The sequence below is a fragment of the Apteryx mantelli genome, chromosome 3 (assembly GCF_036417845.1).
Source record: "Apteryx mantelli isolate bAptMan1 chromosome 3, bAptMan1.hap1, whole genome shotgun sequence".
In the NCBI taxonomy this organism is placed as follows: domain Eukaryota; kingdom Metazoa; phylum Chordata; class Aves; order Apterygiformes; family Apterygidae; genus Apteryx; species Apteryx mantelli.
Window position 1 is genome coordinate 59,244,009 of NC_089980.1, and position 18,658 is coordinate 59,262,666.

Below are 18,658 nucleotides of genomic sequence, written 5' to 3' on the forward strand. Positions count from 1 at the left end.
GCGTGCCTGAGGGCCCGAAAGCACACAGCCAAGACGCTGGGATCCCCGCGGCGGCCGCGGGCTCCCCTCCCTCTCCCCGCCTAGGCGCTTTCGCTAATGCTGCGGCCGCCAGACAGACTTCATGCGGCGGTCGGGCCTCCCGTCCGGCCCGCGGCGAGCACGGACCAGCTCCACCTCGCAAGGCAGGCGCTGGACCCGGCTCCCCGCCGAGCTCCAGCCGGAGCGGCCGGGCAGCACCAAGGGGGTGGCAGGCGCGGCCGCCAGGCCCCAGCACTGGCAGAGGCCCCGGCACTGGCAGAGGCCCCGGCACTGGCAGAGGCCCCGGCACTGGCAGAGGCCCCGGCCGGGAACGCCGGCTAGACGCGCCAGGGAGAGGGACGAAGCCCCAGCCCCTCCCCCACACGCGCTCCGCGCGGCCGTTAACTACCGGCTAGGGCTCTTCCCCTCTCCGCGCTTCGCGAGGTGCGCGTGCCATACCGGGGTCTCCTTCCTCCCACCTTAATTTTATTGAGCACCCCGCTGCTCTCCAGCGTCTGCACCAGCAGGTCCCGCAGCTCCGTGTCCTCCTCTGTCGCTGCGGCCGCCATCTTGTTTCTCCCTGACAACCGCCCAAACTGCGCTAGCGGCAGGACGAGCGCGGCAGATTCGCCTCCGCGGCCGAGGGAGGCACTAACCCAACGGCGGACCCGGGGAAACGAGGCGCAGCCGGCCGGTAGTCGCCCTCGGTGGCGGCCCGAAAGGGGACGCAGCGAGGCCGCGACCGCCCAACGCCCCCCCGGCCGCGGCGCCTGGAAAGCGCGGCGGCGAATAGGCAGCGCGGCTGCCGGCCCCGCGATTGGCGGGCGGGAGGTTTAAAGCGGGTGATGGCGCTAACGGCTGAGCTACGCCGCTGTTCGGCTTTAGCATCATCGCGACGCCAGAGCTGGTGGTAGCGCTATCTGCCAGGTCCCTGTAAGCAGGCCCTGAGCCCTTTTCCCTTCCTAACTTGGTGCTTTCCCCCGGCAGGGCGGCTCTTTGCACCGCGCGCGGACTGTAACGGCCGCGCCTGCCGTGGGCCCTGGCGAGAGGGTGAGGGGAAGCGAGGTCGCCCAGGGCCGCTCTTCTCCCGTCCTCGGCTCTTTATAACGCCGAAAGAAAGGGTGCATGTCTGTGTGGGGAGGGAGGCGCTAAAACCGCTTTAAGGAGCGAGGAACCCTTCTCCTCCCTCTTCTCAAGTATTGCGCCTCCTTCCAGTAGAGAGGAAAACGCAGTTCCCGTCCTCTGAGGGGGGGAGGGACAATTTCTCAGGGTGGTAGTGGGCTGCGAGAGATCTCGGAAAGTACGTGTACCCGCTCCCGTTCAGCATAAGCAAAGCAGGGATCGAAAAGTATTTAAAATGTGTCAACAACATTTATTTTATAATCAGTATGCTATGTTAAAAGCGCCGGGCAGTGCCTTAGGAACAGGAGGCTCCAACGCTATCATTTCTTAAAAATGATACAAAGCTTTCTAGAATGCAGTGCTTAATCTGCAGCAGTGCACGTTGCTTCGGGGGAAGTCTTTTACTCCTTTTTTTTTCAGACTGAACCTTGTCTCCTGAACTTTCTACGATTTTTCTTGAAGAGAACTCAATTATATAATGAAGAATTTCAGAAGTTACGAATATTCAAAGTGTGCAAGTGTTCCTCGAAGAGGAAGTATGATAAGGATATTGTTGGCGGTTGATACTACTGTCAAAAGCATGCAGTAGGTGGCACTAATTCATCGGTGATGTCTTAAATATCAATCAAGCCTGGTAAGTCAGGTGTCACTAATACTGTCCTGTTTTTATTAAATCCTCTAGAGGCATGCTGGATCTCTGAGCCCGTTTCCATAGCTGCACAAAGAATATAGCATTACATTTTTAAATCCCAAATCTCGGAAACATTGGCAACCTTTCACTTCAATGCAAAAATTTAAAGTAAACCCACAACAGTGCACTTCTTAAACAAAACAGTAATCATAAATGAAGTTTAGATCTAGCTTTTCAAAACCCTACCAGAAGCAAAACATTACTGCAGAAACGTAATGCCTGGTATACTTATGATCTTTATTCATCTTTTATTCACAAAAATGGATGGAAACATCTGGTAGGCACTTAGGATTTTTTTGTTTGTGAATTATATAAAAACAAAGCTGAAAAAATAATTTGACTGTATGATGTGCTGTGATAGCAGGAAATAAATCTAAATAATGAAATCATGCTGGTTTTTGATGACCAGCAATCTGGGCTTTTTTAGTTATATTTTTCTGCTATGGAGGTGACTGACTATTGCCCTGAAATACAGGATTTGAAATTAATATTTTAACATAAAGTGGAACAGATTTTGTAACTTCTTAAAACTGCAGCATACTCTTTTCATACAGCTTTCATTCCTAACACTACTTAACCAAAACAAAGACATTGACAAAAATATGAAAAAAAAAAAGAACTGCATACAACATTAAGCCTATCTGGTAACACTTTTATAAATAGTCCTTAAACATCTTGGAGCAATCCATTCTACTCTGCTATATTGAATTAGTTACCCTATTCGTATATTGGGGAAAACATGTAATTTAATTTATCGGTGAAGTGCCACAGATACCATCTGATAAGGTCCTGTAATTTTTTTAATCTAACAAAAACAAAAGTTACACATATATTTTAGAAATGTGGAATCAACAGATATGAAAACTTGAGATTCCTTTTTGAATGGTCTGAGGAATATCTAAGTCACCAATAAGAATATATCATTATTGATTTAAAAGGCAAAATAGGCTATAAATGTCAGTGTTAAGCTTGAAACAAGATGGTGAATAGCTAGGTTTCAGTTCTGGTGATCAAGTACAATTGAAAAAAAGTGTTTATAGGTTAAAGTTAAATTGTTATTTCAAATAATCATATGAGCCTTGTTAATGTTGTTATGATCAAAAGAGCCACACTATCTCAAGGTATAAGACTTTACTTGTGTGTCTGCCAAAAGATGTAATGACAGTGGTTTTGGTTCACCGAAATTTGAGGACACCTAGCTTGACAGAAGGAATATTAAATAATCAAAGGGATCAGTACTACAATTAAGAGTATAGGCTGGTAAATGAGTTTTAGGCTAGGGAGGGGAAGGCAAGAATAGGGATTGGAAAATAATCCGCAAAATAAAGGTGACATTCTTCTATCAGCCATAAAAGCCTTGAAACAGGCCAGCATGCAAAAGCACTTCTACAGGAGTAGATTGGGATCCTGTTGTAGTAATCACAAATGGTCTATTTTTGTCAGTGATCCAGAGGGAATGTATTCTGTGCCAGTTCTACAGTTGAGAGACACTGCTTTCCCTTCCAAGCTGACAGGCACAGCAGGGACCTAGACCCAAAGGTCTGTTAATTTACTTGCATGCCTCCAGCAGTTTTGGAAAGTTGTTACAACAACCCCACAGAGATTATTCTCCCTCCCACACTGCTACATATCTCTTCATGGTGTCACCTCAAACCCTACTGCTCTTCTGCTTGTGAGAATGACAGTCCAGGTCTAAATGATTACCAGGATAATGGTTTAAAGGTATATGAAACTGTGAATAGTAGGGAAGGAAGTAAATCAATAGTGGGAAGTGTGCAACTACATTGTAACTACACTGTTGGTATCAAAATTAGCAAAATAATTGCTTGGCTGGATAACATGGTGAGCAATCCTCATACCACTATACACAGCTATATCTATATATAGCTATTTATATATCTCTATATAGCTATATCAGCTATATCCCCAGTACCCCCGTATGGATGCACTGGGGATTTCTGTGGCATAAAATGAAATTAAACATGTACTTTCATTAACTTAAAGAACAATGTACTCCTTCTAATCTTTTAAAACTCTAATGCTTTGAACTATGGCTACTTTGCTGATGACAAGCCAGCTTTTTAGCTATATGTTTATTCAATAGTATTTATTCATTCTGTCAACTGTGGTTTAGATCAGTCACAAAGGGAATGTTTTCTCAGTTTGTTCTTCAGCAACAAATACTGTCTCCAGTATTTCTTTATTGTCATGACTATGCTTTCTAGTATATATTTGTCAGATATAAACCTTTCTCCCCAAGTAAATGTTTCAGAATGCACTAGCATTCAAAATATGAATGTGACATAGGTATTGGCATTATGTTTGTTTGTCCTGACAAAACCAAAATCCACTTGACAAAATATTTGATAGGGATTACAAAGCAAAAAGGCTTAGAAGATAATTCATCAGTGAAAAAAATTGTGTTTTGTAAAATTCATTGCAGTAACACTGGCTTCTTGCTCTCAAATGTATCTAGAATATTTCAAATCCAATCTATATATACCCCTTTTGAGCACTGCAAAGTACCAGAAAATTGTGTAGCTAAGTATTCATCGCCTAGAGGGCAGCAAAGCATTCTAATAGTCCAACTTCCTACCTGGCAGACAATGAACAGTCTCAAGCCATCTCATGTCCCATTCTAATGAAAATGTTATCATTTTAGATATATCTAATTCCAAAGTCTACCTTTATTGAAATCATATAACTGCATCACAAGAGATAGACAAAAATTATTTTTACTATTTCTACAGAAATGTAAATATGAAGAATACTTTAAGAAGAAAATGTATTTTTCATGGGAAAACCAATATAGCTTTGCAAAGATGCTGTAAAATTAACACTGCATTATTCAAAAAAAAAAAAAAAAAAAAAGCAGTGGCAGCATTGCTACAAGCTCTTTACACAATATGAATCCAATTTAGGCCTTCAAAAACCATGCATTGACCAATTCTATTGATTTAACATTAGGGCACAGTAATATATGTACATCCCAAAATCTGTGCATCTGATCAGAGTTTTGTAGATTATTCTTATTAACACAAAAAAAAATTAATAAAATCTAGCTAGATTTGTGAGTTCTATTTGTGCAATGGGAATAATCAAAAGAAAAATCATTGTATAAGGGGGATAAAATAAGAAAGACTCTTTCTTAACTCTTAAATCCCAATCTGCATGTACACTGCTGGCATCTAGAAAAATGTATTTTTTAAGTCTCAGATTGAAGTGTTTGATATAAAATCCTTAAAAAAGTTGAACCATGCCAACTTCATTTTTTTTATTTTCTTCAGGCAACACATTTCAGCATATAAACATATTTTTTAAATCTAAGATACAGTTAAATTTGTTCAGAAATTTTTTAGGAAAATGATATTTTCAGGAAAAATAGAAATGAAACTTTTCAACTGTTTTGGCATTCTCTCGCTCAATTTTCCACCAATCATGTCATCACGAGTGTTAATAGCCAGTGAACAGGAGAGAAAAGTGAGTACAGAAATAAAAGACCATATTATTTATAATGAGAAATTCCCCAAATGAGGTCAGTTATTTTTCGTTACAGTACTTCTCAAATTTTGAAGTCCAACTTTTCTTTAATTATATAGAGTACTAAAAATCCAATTTAAATCAGTTGGTGATTAAGACTCTAGTTCAGGAGAGCACTTTGGTACTACTTATTTTTATCCCAGTTCAGAAGAGCAGTTGAAGATATTCTAAGCTGGTTAGTATGTGCTTGTGTCCTAGGATTTGAGCATGTGTAATTCTGTGGAGCAACGGCCCTGTAATGTAGGATGTGGATATTCGTCAGATACTGAGCTGCAAATTGAATTGCCAGTCTATTCATTAGGTGAGCAGTTAAGGCAGATCTCATATCAAAGCAAGGATATTGATAGACTTTAGGAAGAGTCAAAAGTCCTAAGAGCTTCTCTAGCTTCTATGTAAATATTTATGATTATCATCCAATCTACTTACTTTCCTACTTATGCTGTAAATTCTTTCTGCCTCACTCATAATGAATAGTCTTCTATGAAGTCAGTGGGGGCTACCAGTGGCCTAAAGTGCTGCTCACACAGACTAAAGCCCCCAAATTTCTCTCTTACTATATTCAAGTGTCAGAACCTAGTAGAAATATTAAATTTCAGAAATATTAAATTTCATCCAAGTCTTGGCACCAGTTTATATCTTATAAACCTGGATATTTGTGTATGCTTGTTAACATTCCATCATGTTCTGAGATGTATTAAGATAGCCTTTCTGAGTAATTGCTAACTATTAATGATGGACAATTTTTACTCATAAATGATTATTTGAGAAAACTGCCTTATGATTTTTTTGTCTTTTAAACAGGTTGCCACAACAGTTGTTCACATTACTGAGTAATGGACTTCTTATGTCTTAATACAGAAAAGGTCGAAAACACTGAAAGTATAACTTGTCTTTCTTCCTCATTATAGGTGTCAGCATTTGGATCTGATACAATGTTTGATTTAAAATTTTTGATTTATTAACAATTTTCTCTGTGCTACCAGTATACAAATAAATATTAAATTGAAAGTCTTAATGTTACCAAAAGGTCCAGACAAGAAAGAGTCTCAAAGTGGGGGGGGGGGGGGGGAATGGGGGAACTGTTACCAGCTTGGACAAGAAGGAGTCTCAACAGGAGCCTCAGACAAACATACCCAAGGACACCAGTGCAGCTGGGACTGATACATCCTGAGAAAGTACAGATAAACCAGCAGAAGCCAGTTGGAGCCAAGATTAGGACTGAAATAGTTTTTCTCAAACAAGGAAGCAGGCCAAGTTGAGACCATGTATGGAAAAGTAGAGCAAAGTTCATGGCAAGATGCTGAGTGACACCTCTTCTGCCACCACTAGGGACCCCCAGAGACTCAGACCGCATGCGTAATGATTATGTAAATGTAGTAATTAGTTCTAGGAAATATAATGAATGTGTATAATCATTCCTGGAAATTTAATGCATATGCATAGGATAGAGCAATATAAACTTTAGATGATGTGACACACAGTGTGCATGTTGGGTGGAGCTATCCCCCGTGTACCCGGCGCCGTAATAAAGAGAATGCCTACTTCTTAATGCTACATTGGTGTTAAGGAGTTTTTCTCCCGATTTCGGTGACATTAAGGAGATAGTTATTCAAAGTAGCTCTCCATTCTCTTTTTTGTCAAAATATTTGCTCTTTAATAGTTTCTGTTAACATGCACTCTTTTGTAATGATATCATGACATAAAAGATCTGACTTCATTGTCTTAATAACTTAATAGGCTACATGATTTCATGGCAGCTTTGGATCTCTCTTTAAAACCACCTTAATGGGAAACTTATCTTTGGGTTTATTTTTCTCAAAGTGAGCAGAAGCCTTAATTCAACAGCCTGAGTGTAAATCCCTATTGCTCCTCAAAACAGGTCTAACATTGAAGCACAAAATCTTGCAAGCTATATTATATGTGCAGTACGGCCCACTCCTTTCATCCTTAGTCTGCAATGGTAACTTCTGAGGCAGTAAGAATAATTCAGTGCCCATGTCCACTGACTCCTTGTGGGCAGCAACAAAGACCAATGCCAGATGGAGCGGTGATGCCCTCAGCAACAAGAGGAGGAGGAGGAGCAGTGATGACTACATGGCTCTGGAGAACTTCACTATTTTTAACTCTTTAACAAAGTTTCTGAAACTTCTGGTACCTCTCAGACACTGTCAGAGACAACGCTAAACCATGTGGATCCCTTGTTCCATTCAACATGACCTTTGCCTGTTTTTATAGAAAGGTGGGAAAAGAGATTAGTTTTGCTTCATCCTCCTTCTTACTGTGTAAATGTGTAAACATAACTACAAAATCTCACCTGTGAATAATAATGTAACTTTCAAAAAAGACTTTATTACAAGAACTGTAATTAACTTGTTAAAAACAAATGTTGTTTTGCTTGTGGAAGCAGATCTGCCCACATATTTCACAAGTGCATTAATGGAGGATGGTTTTGACATATCCCTCATAGTTCAAAACTATACAATAGTAATTAATAATCACACTTAGTATTTATGAGTCATGCGTCAACAGAGAAACAGGTGTTGGAATCTGTTTTCTGTTTTCCCACAGTACTGAGAGAGTATCTGAACAGTCTTGTGTGGGATATTTGTGATTCATTCCTTTGGGTTCTTTCTTCCTTAGAAACTTCCTGTAGTTTGCAAACATGGATGTGATCATTTAAAACTTCCCTCGCGATGCTGCAGAAGTACACCACAGAAAAATGTGTCAGCATTCCTCTGTTCCTCTTACTGGGGTGGCTTTATGCAACAGTATGCTATTTGAGTATGCTATTTAAACATTAAAAATATGGAGTATCCTCACTGCATTCCCACAGACCTGGGTGTTACATGGATTTTTAATATGAGATCAAAATAATTAAAATACAGAGTATGCTAACTAAGAACTAATCAAAACATTAAGATGAGCAAAGCCATGCATATAAATGGTGCGAGAACATTCTACACACATTAAAAAGAGGAGGAGATCCAAAAACTCAAGCTGGCTTCACACCTCCTAAAAGGCACCGGATGAAATGTGGGGCAAGAATAGGGATTCATGGAAAAAAAGTCTTAAAAAGGAGCAGCAGCCCCAGGCACACGGGCGCGGCCGCCCTCTCGCTGCCGCGGTGAGGCGGGAGCCGGGGGCGCAGCCGCAGGGGCATGCTGCGGAGACAAGAGCAGCGGCGCTGCGCCCCGTCCCGCGCGGCGCCGGCGGAAGCGGCGGGGCCGCGGCGCTGCTCCGCCCCGGGCCGCCCCCGAGGCGGGCGGCGGAAGGCGGCGGGGCCGAGCGCGCCCGGGACGCTCCGTGCCCCGTGCCCCGGCCCGAGCAGGCCCGGCCCTGCCCGGCCCGGTGAGGCGCCGCTCGGGTCCGCGCGTCCTGCGGAGCCGCCAGCCGAGGCCCGCGGGAGCTGGCGGGGAAGGTAAAGCGCGCCGGGGTGCGCGGGGAGAGCTGGTGCGGGGCCCGGGCGGAGCGGAGCCGGCGGCGCAAAGCTGCGGCCGCCGGAGCTGGCGCTTCCTTGCTGCGCCCCTTGCCGCCTGCCGGCCCGCTGCCCTCGGGGCGCCTGCTGGCCGCGCCGCTGCGGGGCTGCAGGAGCGGGGCTGAAGGCGGCGAGGGCTCGCATCGGGACACGTTTTATTTCTCATGTCACCCCTGGCACCGATCAAAAGTCAGGGCAGCAGCAGAGCTGCGTTTCGGTGCGTTGCCTGCCTCCGGCTCTGCGTAATGTTTTTGCGCCCTCACTTTTCAAGGAAGTTGTATCTCCCAGAGCTGGAAAAAATTGCTTTCTCCTTAGTAAACTTGACAGTCACAAAGACATCGATTTTGGTGTCTTTCTGCCGCTTGATCTCGTTCCTCTTCGGGGTGTTCTCTGCTGCGCTGCATTTCTGCAATTTACAAAAACATCTTTGTAATAAAATGTGGTGATTATCGCTCTGGAATGAGCCCTTTGCAGTGTCAGCAAAGGAAAACCTTACAACTCTGTGCTAAAGGTGGAGCAGTCAGTCAGTTAGTTTATGAGGACCGCAAGGTACAGCCTTACTCAACAGTTCCCCAGGAAGTCGGTGCAAGAGCTGAACACATCAGCTTGTGCCAGACGTGTGCCAAAACCACTCTTACACGAGTTCGACTTTGATTTGTAGTTTGCGAGGAAAATTCATGAGAAACTTCTGCTAAAAACCAGCGACTGCCGAGGAGAGTTGCGTCTGAAAAAACTTAAAACACTTTCTCTAGTTATTTAAATAGCACCCCGGCTTGGAAAGAGCGGTTAGCCTAGATTGGGCTACAGCGGTTAAAGTTGCTAGAGCAAAGAGCGTTGTTAAAAGCTAAATTAATACTTCTGACACGGAGTTTTTAACTTGGCTTTGTAACTTGTGGTGGTGGAGGTAGTGTGTGCTGCCTTATTGAAGATGGCACCAGAACCTATGTGTTCATTTTTGGGCGTTTAGATGCCAACCTAATTGCCTGTTATACTTTTCCTCTCTAAGCGTTGTTGAAGACATTTAACTGCATTGCAATATGCTGTTAACGGTATAAGACTTCTCACAATTACTGAACTGGTCTTCTGCAGCCTTTTGTCTGTTCTCCAAATCTATACTCCCAAACTAAATTGTAAATGAGGAAATTATAAATTTGAGTTTTATTAGTCAAGCTAGTCATTAAAAGCAAAAAAGAAATTACAGGAAGGAAGAAAAAAAGGCGATTAACTGCTAGCATCCAAAAAAGCTTGTGCTATGTTGACATTCCACTCAAGATAGCTTATTAGAATTCAAACAATAGTAAATCTGTTAAATAAAGATTTCATCGCCATTTATTACAAGAGCACGTTCTCCACAGCCCTTTATCAGTCTGGGCAGGGAATTTTGGTATCAGCGTTGAACCGTGTTAGTTCAGTTCAGAATGAGCTTGCCCTGACTTGATTTTACTGACACACACAAAACTGCTGTGCATTGCCATCTAGGTATAACACACCAAGAATCATCCTGAAGCTGTTCTTATTCTTTGGAATTTTATTTGGAGTTAAAATGAGTTAGGAAACTATGGATTCAAATGATAATAATGATTTTATCATTTTTATTTTACATCATTTTTCAATTATTTTAATATATGAGTGTTTCTTTCTCAGTTGTAAATTCTCTTAATTACAAAGTCTTTTGGAATGTTAGGACTTTCTTGTAACTAACTTTCAGTAATAGGAACCCCCTGTTTCTTCTTTTTAAAGTAGACCTTGTCTAAGATTTGTTAATCTGTCTCTTTATCTGGCATTCATAAGAATTACTAATCCAACGTATTTTTAGGAAACAAAAGCAGTGGTTTTTAATTAAAAGATGAATGTGCTTCATACATTTAGTTGTTAATGCGGTTTTAATTTGCATGTGTATTTCTTTGGAAGTGCATCATTTGGGTGGCTCTCAGCTGGGATTGGGGTACTTTCCCCTTACCACCATCAATTTCACACGCTGGTAAAGGTTAATTTAGGTACCTCAAGCAGTATGTCATGGTAACTGTGTTGTTTGCTCCAGGGCTTCCACTAGAGTCTTCCTAGCTAAAACTTTAGAGGGAGTTTATGTATTACATATCAGCAGAAAAAAGTCATTTAGTGTCATGTGAGAGTTACAGGTCAGGGAATGCCAGATCTGCTCGCTGTCCCTTTTGTCCAGTTTCAGGAGGCAGGGTAATATGCAAAATAAAACGGTACATTTTATTGATCTGATAACAGCATTTTGAAGCCCCCTCTTTTCTTTTTGTGGTCACTATTTGAAATCTGACCAAAAAGAGGAGTCCAATGAGACAAGGAGATAATTGCTTTTACCTTTTTTTGCAACTCGGCCTCTGATAAAATCCTGTTTCTTCATGCCTGCCATCTTAAGTCGCACCAGTTTGCAAAAGAAATGCTGTAATGCTTGCTGGTTTATCTTCCTTCTGTAGCCTACTTCCTTAAGAGGTTTTTCTAGACCCTTCTACAATGTAGCCTTTTTGATGACTTCTCTTCTTAAGTCTTTAGGACTTATGGTCATTTAAGTGATGCTTTCTGCCGTCTGAAGAAGTGTACTTTTTGAAGATAGGACAGAATCTTACGTAAAGACTCCTTACATCTCTGCACATTTTATCTTGGGTAGATAAAATGTCATGCAGAAATAAAAAGTTCTGCTTGATTGGTTATCAGTTGAAAACAACAGTTGATGAAATCATAAACAGGATCTGTACAGCTCAGTATCACTTTGTTAATCCCTACTGCTCAAGTGATGAGGCTCAACATCACTTTAAATGCAGAATGCCGAGGGAAGTTGAATACCATGCAGTTAGTTGTGAGGTTTTGTACGTTGTGGGAATATAACAACTTCTTCAGTATAAGATGCATGTCTTTATCTATCTTTGCTAAGGATTAGTTTTATATTATTGATCAGTTTTGTATACAAAATAGCATGCTTTGAATTATTTGAAATTTTTGTGGTTGCCTTGCATGCTTAGTGGAAATTCTTCAGAGCTTTTTGAAGAAAGTAGATCACAAAATGAGAAGTTATCAACTAAGACTTATCTAGTAATATTAGATCTTATAGTAGGCCAAGTTGTTTTGCTTGATAATATATGTTACAAATTGTGTAGACATAAACATGAAACAGATGAATAGGTAATGGCTGTAGTTCCTGCACAATTTATCAAAAGATTGTATTAAGTCTAGCAAGTTAGCTATTACAGTTGTTAAGTCCCAAACCCCTCACCACTATTTGAGTTTTGACACATTTTGAAAGCTGGGGGTTTGCCCTCGGCATCCTCCTGTAGTTAGGGAGCTCTGCTACACGCGCAGAACTGCAGGGGTAGAGCATTCTCGGAGAGGGCATGGAAACCTGGCCTGAAGCCGCCTGATAGCGTGGAAAAGGGACTCCTGCTTTTAATGAGCTGTGTATCAGAATCACACCGAATTTGGTAAAGTTAGCCTTTATGGCTGAATCAGGAAGGCCTTTATTGGTGTCAGTACAGGCTTTATTTGGCTATTATAAGATAGGGTTAATTTATAAACCTGCATGGAAAAAGGGACATCACTCATGTAGCCAGCAGTCTTAAGAGGTTGGGTAGCTTTTGGAGGTGAAAGGTGTTTGGGGCACAACTTGCACACAGTCCGTCTTCTTGCGTTGCATTTTACGAGGCTTTCTTGTCATCTCTCTCAAAATGGGAAAGCTGGAAAGAAGATTTGGTGAGGCATAAACAATTATATGTAAACACGTGCGTGCGTGCACTTCTATTTCTGGCATCTAGGAAGTAACCTCTGAAGTGCTGCGGTATGTCTGCACAGGAGGGGGTTGGGTTTTGACCTGTGCCAAGTGAAAGTGCTGTTGGTTAAAGTGAAGTTGATCTGTTTTTCCTTCGCTTGACTTCTCGGGTTCACAAAGTATTAGGTGTGCCAGCCAGGCCCATGTTTTTGTAAGGGTGTAGGACAAGAACAGAAATTAATCTGTTTCTAGCAGCAATTTTTTTGACCTCAGTCTGGGAGTTGACTTAAATTTATAGAGAATTGCATCCATAGACATGATACTTCTGTTCCAATGAGTTTCTGATATCAACCTTGGTGAATCCAAGATGAATATTCAAAGTTAAATTAAAAGTTTTTTTAGTGAATCACTTTGGGCACTTGAGCTGACCACAAAGTGGAGTGTTGTACTACATAAAGTATGGTTACATAGAAAATGTATGTATCGCTATTTATTGGAGAGTATGAAAATAAATATGTAAGTCACAAATGAGGCACAGCATTGGAAGAGATCCTCATTTAATTCATGGTTTTAAATCTACCGTAGAGTTGATAGTGCCTGTTGTTTCTGAGAGGCTTGAGGTCCTTTTCTGTTTTTTAAATCTGCAGTTTAGTATGTTGGATAACTAACAGGTTTCTTTGTTTTTGTTTTTTAACACCTCTTTACAGGTCCTTGATTAACAAAATGAAGCCTGCTAAGCTGCACTATTGGATTCTGGGTTGTTTTTCCATGGCGTTGTGTTGTGGCTCTACTTCAGATAAATTCCTTCTAAGGTAAGTTAGGAGTTCAAAAGAAGTCTCTGGCATCTTGGTTACCTCTTAAATGCAGAGCACAGATTTTTGCATTGTAGTTGAATTTTTGATCAGGGTAATTCTTGCTATATTATGTTCTATTTTTTGTGTGTTATCCTTTCCTTAGGGACTGGTAAAATGATGCACCTACATTGCTGGAGGAGGAGAGGAGGTGTTCATGCCTAAGAAAAGGCATGAAAAAAGAGGGAAACCTAATTTATTTGTGGAATTTACAAATTTTATGGTCTTGCTTTAGATGGATCATTCAGTCTCATGACATAGTAACTGGACAAAAGTCAGAAATAATTCAGAGAGAAATGATAGAAACCTGGAATCACCCCTCTGGCATGAATCGTGTGAACTGTTATGCTGTACGCTGTTACGCTCTCTTTGCTTGCTGTTTTCTCAGTACCTTTAATTTTACATTCCTTTCTCTACAGCATCCCAACTATGGCTGGATCAGTAGTGGGCAGCTTTTTGGTAGTTGCTGCGCTTGGCAAGATGTGGGCTTGAATGTGCCTGGGCCATGGGGCAAGCTAGGCTCCACATCCCAGCCTTTCTTGCTGAATGCTTAGATTAGGAGATAAACATTTCTTCTTTCCATGCTTTGGCAAGAAAATAGCTAAGGGTGCTCAGATCAGTGCTGAACTTTGTGTAATGGGTGAAATGCAACCTTTTGGTGATTTGGACGCTATGTTGAAGTTTTTTGGATCCCCAGGACTTTGGCTATGGCCTAGCCATCTTGCTGCAGAGGCTGCTCTAATTAGATGCACAGTGCTAAACTGCACAGGGCAGGATAACTCTCAGGTCAAAAAAAGGGAGATATCCCTGAAGCTGGACAGGTGTTCAACATGACTTTCCTTGGATTATGGTTACGAGCTTAAGACCCTAAAACTTTCTTTCTTCTGGTAACCTAAATCCTTTTTCTGTTCTATCTTTAGCCAATAAAGTGTGTCCTAGGAAAATTTGATTTTTTTTTTTTTTTTTTTTTTAAATCAAGGACATTTTTTAAGCAAGGAAATCAACTGCTATATAATATTATGGAATTCTTCTATTCAGATTTTCACAGCAACAGTAAAGATCAGTTAGAAGTGCTAATGGTTTTCGTTGTGGCTGTGCCTGATTTGTTCCAGACATGTTCAGCTAAATTATTTTAAAAACACAGATAAATGCGAGTGGTTAAGAGACAACGTGGCCATCACAAACTAGCAAAGCCAGAGAAAAGACTGAAATGTGATGTAACTTGAGACTATTTCTACCTGAAGTTGAGGGATAATTAGCTTTCTCAGATGATTGTGTGAGTGCTTTTATTTATTTATTTATTTATTTATTTATTATTAAACCTCTGCTAGGTACTAAAAGGACATGTAGTAGCTTCCTGACAATTCTGTACATAGTGCTGTTGGCTTGAGCAAGTTCCAGTTTTGTTCTTGTTGATTAGGTTAAACTTGCAGTTCTATTTAATTACTTAATGTGGTTGCTTACTAGCTTAGTATGTGTATTGTACTTTATGAAGCAACAGGGTTTTTTTCTCCACTTCTAGTATATCCAGATTAGGACTGCTCAGAACTGTTGGAAAACAAAGATGCCTCTGCAGAAATGCCAAAGACGTGATTTAGGATTCCCAAACTTAAACAAAATTTTTAAGCTTTTTGCCCTGCATAATAATAAGATGGTAGTGGTGCCTCTGTGAATTATACACATCTTTATTCTAAGAGGCTTTGAAACACCTATGTTTTTGTAAAATACAGGGTATTGCTTCTTTAGCTCTTTTTTAGATAACCATAAGACTGTGTCACATTTTGATTATTAAATATTTAAAAATTATTTACTTTAAGTGTTTAAGAATGCAGTTTGCGGTAAATATCTGTGAAATCATAAACTAAGCATTTGCTGAGGTTTGTTTGCTTAGTGCCCTGCATTTTACTTTCTTTAATTTTTTTAGCCTGAAAGTCTGTTGACACTAGTCTGATCAAACTGCACCTCCTGCAGTGTCAACTACATTGCTTTTGCTTGTTTGAAGTCTCTGTTTTGGAGCAGTTACAGTTCCAAGAACGCTATATACTTTCTTTTCAGCTGATATACTCATCAAGCAGAATTAAAAGATTCTTGACATACTAAACAAAGACGTCTTTTTTTATTGTTGTAAGAGCTTGCCAGTAAACACTCTCCGAAATATAAAACAGAACAATACTTTTTCCATATTTTAAGACGCAGCAAACATATGGAGATAGGATGCTAGAAGGGAAATTTGTCTAACAATAAGGGGATATTTGCAAGTTTCTAAATATGTTGCTTGTTCCTGCTGTATTTATAATTCTCAAATACTGCAATAGAAACTATAAACAGTAACCAACTCTAAAATCAATGTGTTATAGAAGTAAGCATTGTGCTGCTAGCTGGAGGTGGCATTCTTTTTGAAATGCTCGAGAAAAATAGATTTATTTTTCTTTCTCCAGTGACAGTCACCCCCATACCTGGGAAAAGCTGTATCTTGCTCATCATTGGCCAGTGACTGTTTGTAAGGTGAGATTTTTGTCTTTCATTTTCCTTTATCCTGACAAAGGGAGCTTTGGAAATTGGACAATATATGTTTGAAAACAGAATGAACAAAGCCCGTTAGGTGTTTAATACTGCTTACACCCTTATATCTTTATAAAGGCATTGGTTGATCTTGGTCCAACTTTATGCAACTTTCCCCGCACTCTAGAGTAGCGATAAACAACACAGGGTTGTGGCATGTTATTGGTATAGTAGTCAATGCAGGCCATACTGTATAATAAGCCTTAATTGCTTGTTATATGTTCTTTTGATGTCTCCTTAGACCTAGACTTTGGCCAGACAGTGCAGGGAGACTTGTGTGCCTTGTCTGACTGAAGACAGCAGACTAGTAGATGAACAGTCTGGTGCACAATTAGGTTTAGCTATGTAATGTTGGCTCCAGAATTTTAATGATAACTTATCAAATATGGATCTAATCAGGAAAAAAAGAGATCTGAAGTTGTTCTGGCAGGTGTCTTTGAGCACTTCTGTATCTGGGGGGGAACAAAAATGAACTCAACGTACTGTCAAGCACAGCTAAGAGATGCAATTCTTATGTTCCTTTTGCTAATAGATACCTATTACCATCTGATAAGTAGAACTTTTTTCTTATTCAGGAAATACTTGAAAGCCTTGAATACTTGAAACCAGCTAGTTAAAAATAGGCTGTACCTTAAAAAGGAAAATGTGATCGGATTTACTGACACAAAGATGAAGGATCCTGTGGGTAATAAAGAGAAACTTCAGTCTTGGGCAAATGCTTGCTGTCTGGAGCCAAAAGATCCCACTTCTGGGACATTTAGGGTTATTTATCTATTTATAATATTAGAGTCTTACTTTTGTGCCACAGGTACTTCTTTATTTCTGATTCCTTTTTCTGGAACTATGTATAAAAGCAGTAGTGGCAAAACTTACATATTGCTAACAATTTTTGTGGCGAAGTAGGTGTGCTTTACATTGGCTAAACGTGTGGGGGGTGTGTTGAAGAACAAACTCAGAGGTGAATGACTAACTGAGGCCAAGGAGCAGCCCCTGTTCTGGCTTTATGTTTTGTTTTTGAGGGGGAGGAAGGGAGATTTGATGCACTTTGTGTCTGATTTTGTGTTGAGCAAACATCACTGTTACAGACTGACAGAGTTGTTGGTGTTTTGAAATTTGTTTTGCCTAGCATAATTGGGCATTCAGAGTCAAAAGTGGTGGCAAACCCCTGCTTACATGAATAAAAAAGGCAAACTATCAAAAAAACCCTTTTTCCTGTGATATGTTAGTGCTGGCTACTACTCTTAATTCTAGGGTGGTGCTGTTGATAAATGGACAAATAACCTTTATGACCCTAAAGTGAAGACACTGGAGTGCATGAGTGAACATATCAAGTATCAAAAAATGTAGATTTTCTTACACTTTATGTTAATTCCTTTTGATATTCTGTAGTAGAAGATGGACAGAAACATTCCAAATGAGTGGAGAAAAACAGAAATTAATATCATGTTAAGTGACTTTTTGTACTATTTCACATCACTGAGTCACACAAAGAAACTGACTGTTCAGCTCTACTCCTGTACCAGCTTTCTATTTGTTAACATTGTATATTAACTTAAGAGGAGTTCCCAAATTCGGCTATGGGCTTTTTTTTTTTTTAATGTAGATTCTTCTGCATCGTCAGTGTATTCGTGTATGATTTATATATGATTGCTATTTTATTTCAATGAGAAAATACTTCAAGCATCATTCTTCAGTTTAAAACTGCTGACCACATTGAACGGAAAAATAGCTGGGTGAAGGAAACTACAAAACCATGCTTTCATAAACTGTTTTATGCAAGTACTTATTAGTGTTTATACTTCCTGTATAAAGGAATCTGATTATATACTGGGCAGTTTGCTGCATGCTGTGCTCTTGATAGGTGTGTGGATGACCTACATCTTAATTTCGACCTGTTTTGGATATCTGTATGTGGGAAAAGATTTTCAGGCTTTCACAGGAAAAGAAACGTAACTTCATTTTTTAAAATTAGAAGACACAGTTCACGTGCCAGAAATTTGAGAATATACATCTATAAGCTCTTCCTGTACTTTAAGCTGTAAGTAATTGTGTTCAGCTGTTTGTTTTTTTAATTACCTACTGTGTTCTGCACAGTTAAACTGGAAAGTATATGTTTTATAATCATATCTTCTAAACTAACCTATTAAAATAAAACTTGGTTAACTAGTGAGAGTCATGAAGGCGGTAATTCCAGGACTTAAACTACTGGCTACTACAGTAAAAGAGTAAAGGAGGGAGAGAGATGCTCTTCCTCATCATATAAGTAATTATAAATTCCAGTAACTTATAAGTGAACTAAAGTGACTATGTCATTGTAAAAGACATTTGAGATCCAAGAATTGAGCTTGGATGACTTTAACAACCCCATAATAAATTGTGCCTGTAGTGCAATTTATTAAACTTCATGTGATTAATTTTTTTGTTATTGTCCCATTAGTTGGCCATTGTGGAGTTTTTGTATGAATGATAACTCTTTACATGAGGTAGGTGGATAGAGTTGCCTCAACCTGTCTGCTTTCCCTAACAATTTCACATCTGATAGAAATGAAAAATGCTTTGCCAGGGACAGACTTGGACTTTCTGGTCGCAAATGAATGTGAATCCTGTTAGATGGAAATAGTAACAACTCAAGGGCAAGAAGAGGGACTTTTTTTTCTCTTGGAGTTGTG

The 18,658-nt window shown here is 40.3% G+C and overlaps 2 protein-coding genes and 1 long non-coding RNA gene across 5 annotated transcripts in view; 2 read left to right on the plus strand and 1 right to left on the minus strand.

Moving 5' to 3' along the window:
• CEP43 (centrosomal protein 43) overlaps positions 1 to 604 on the minus strand; it is a 29,665-nt gene extending 29,061 nt beyond the window's left edge. For all 3 annotated transcript variants that reach the window (XR_010883728.1, XM_067293496.1, XM_067293495.1), the window contains exon 1: positions 498 to 604. Coding sequence is in view for 2 of the 3 variants with exons in the window: in XM_067293496.1 (XP_067149597.1) it covers positions 498 to 587 (90 nt within the window). In the remaining variant the exon portion in view is untranslated. The remainder of the gene's footprint in view (positions 1 to 497) is intronic.
• A 262-nt stretch (positions 605 to 866) lies between these two features.
• Positions 867 to 6,427, plus strand: LOC136991575 (uncharacterized). Its single transcript, XR_010883729.1, has 3 exons — positions 867 to 951; positions 1,561 to 1,774; positions 6,173 to 6,427. It is a non-coding gene; the product is annotated as an uncharacterized lncRNA (long non-coding RNA).
• Positions 6,428 to 8,641: 2,214 nt separating this feature from the next.
• Positions 8,642 to 18,658, plus strand: part of RNASET2 (ribonuclease T2) — a 29,395-nt gene continuing 19,378 nt past the window's right edge. The window contains exons 1-3 of the mRNA XM_067293498.1: positions 8,642 to 8,789; positions 13,284 to 13,388; positions 15,866 to 15,932. Of these exons, the coding sequence (XP_067149599.1) occupies positions 13,300 to 13,388; positions 15,866 to 15,932 (156 nt within the window). The 5' untranslated portion in view covers positions 8,642 to 8,789; positions 13,284 to 13,299. The remainder of the gene's footprint in view (positions 8,790 to 13,283; positions 13,389 to 15,865; positions 15,933 to 18,658) is intronic.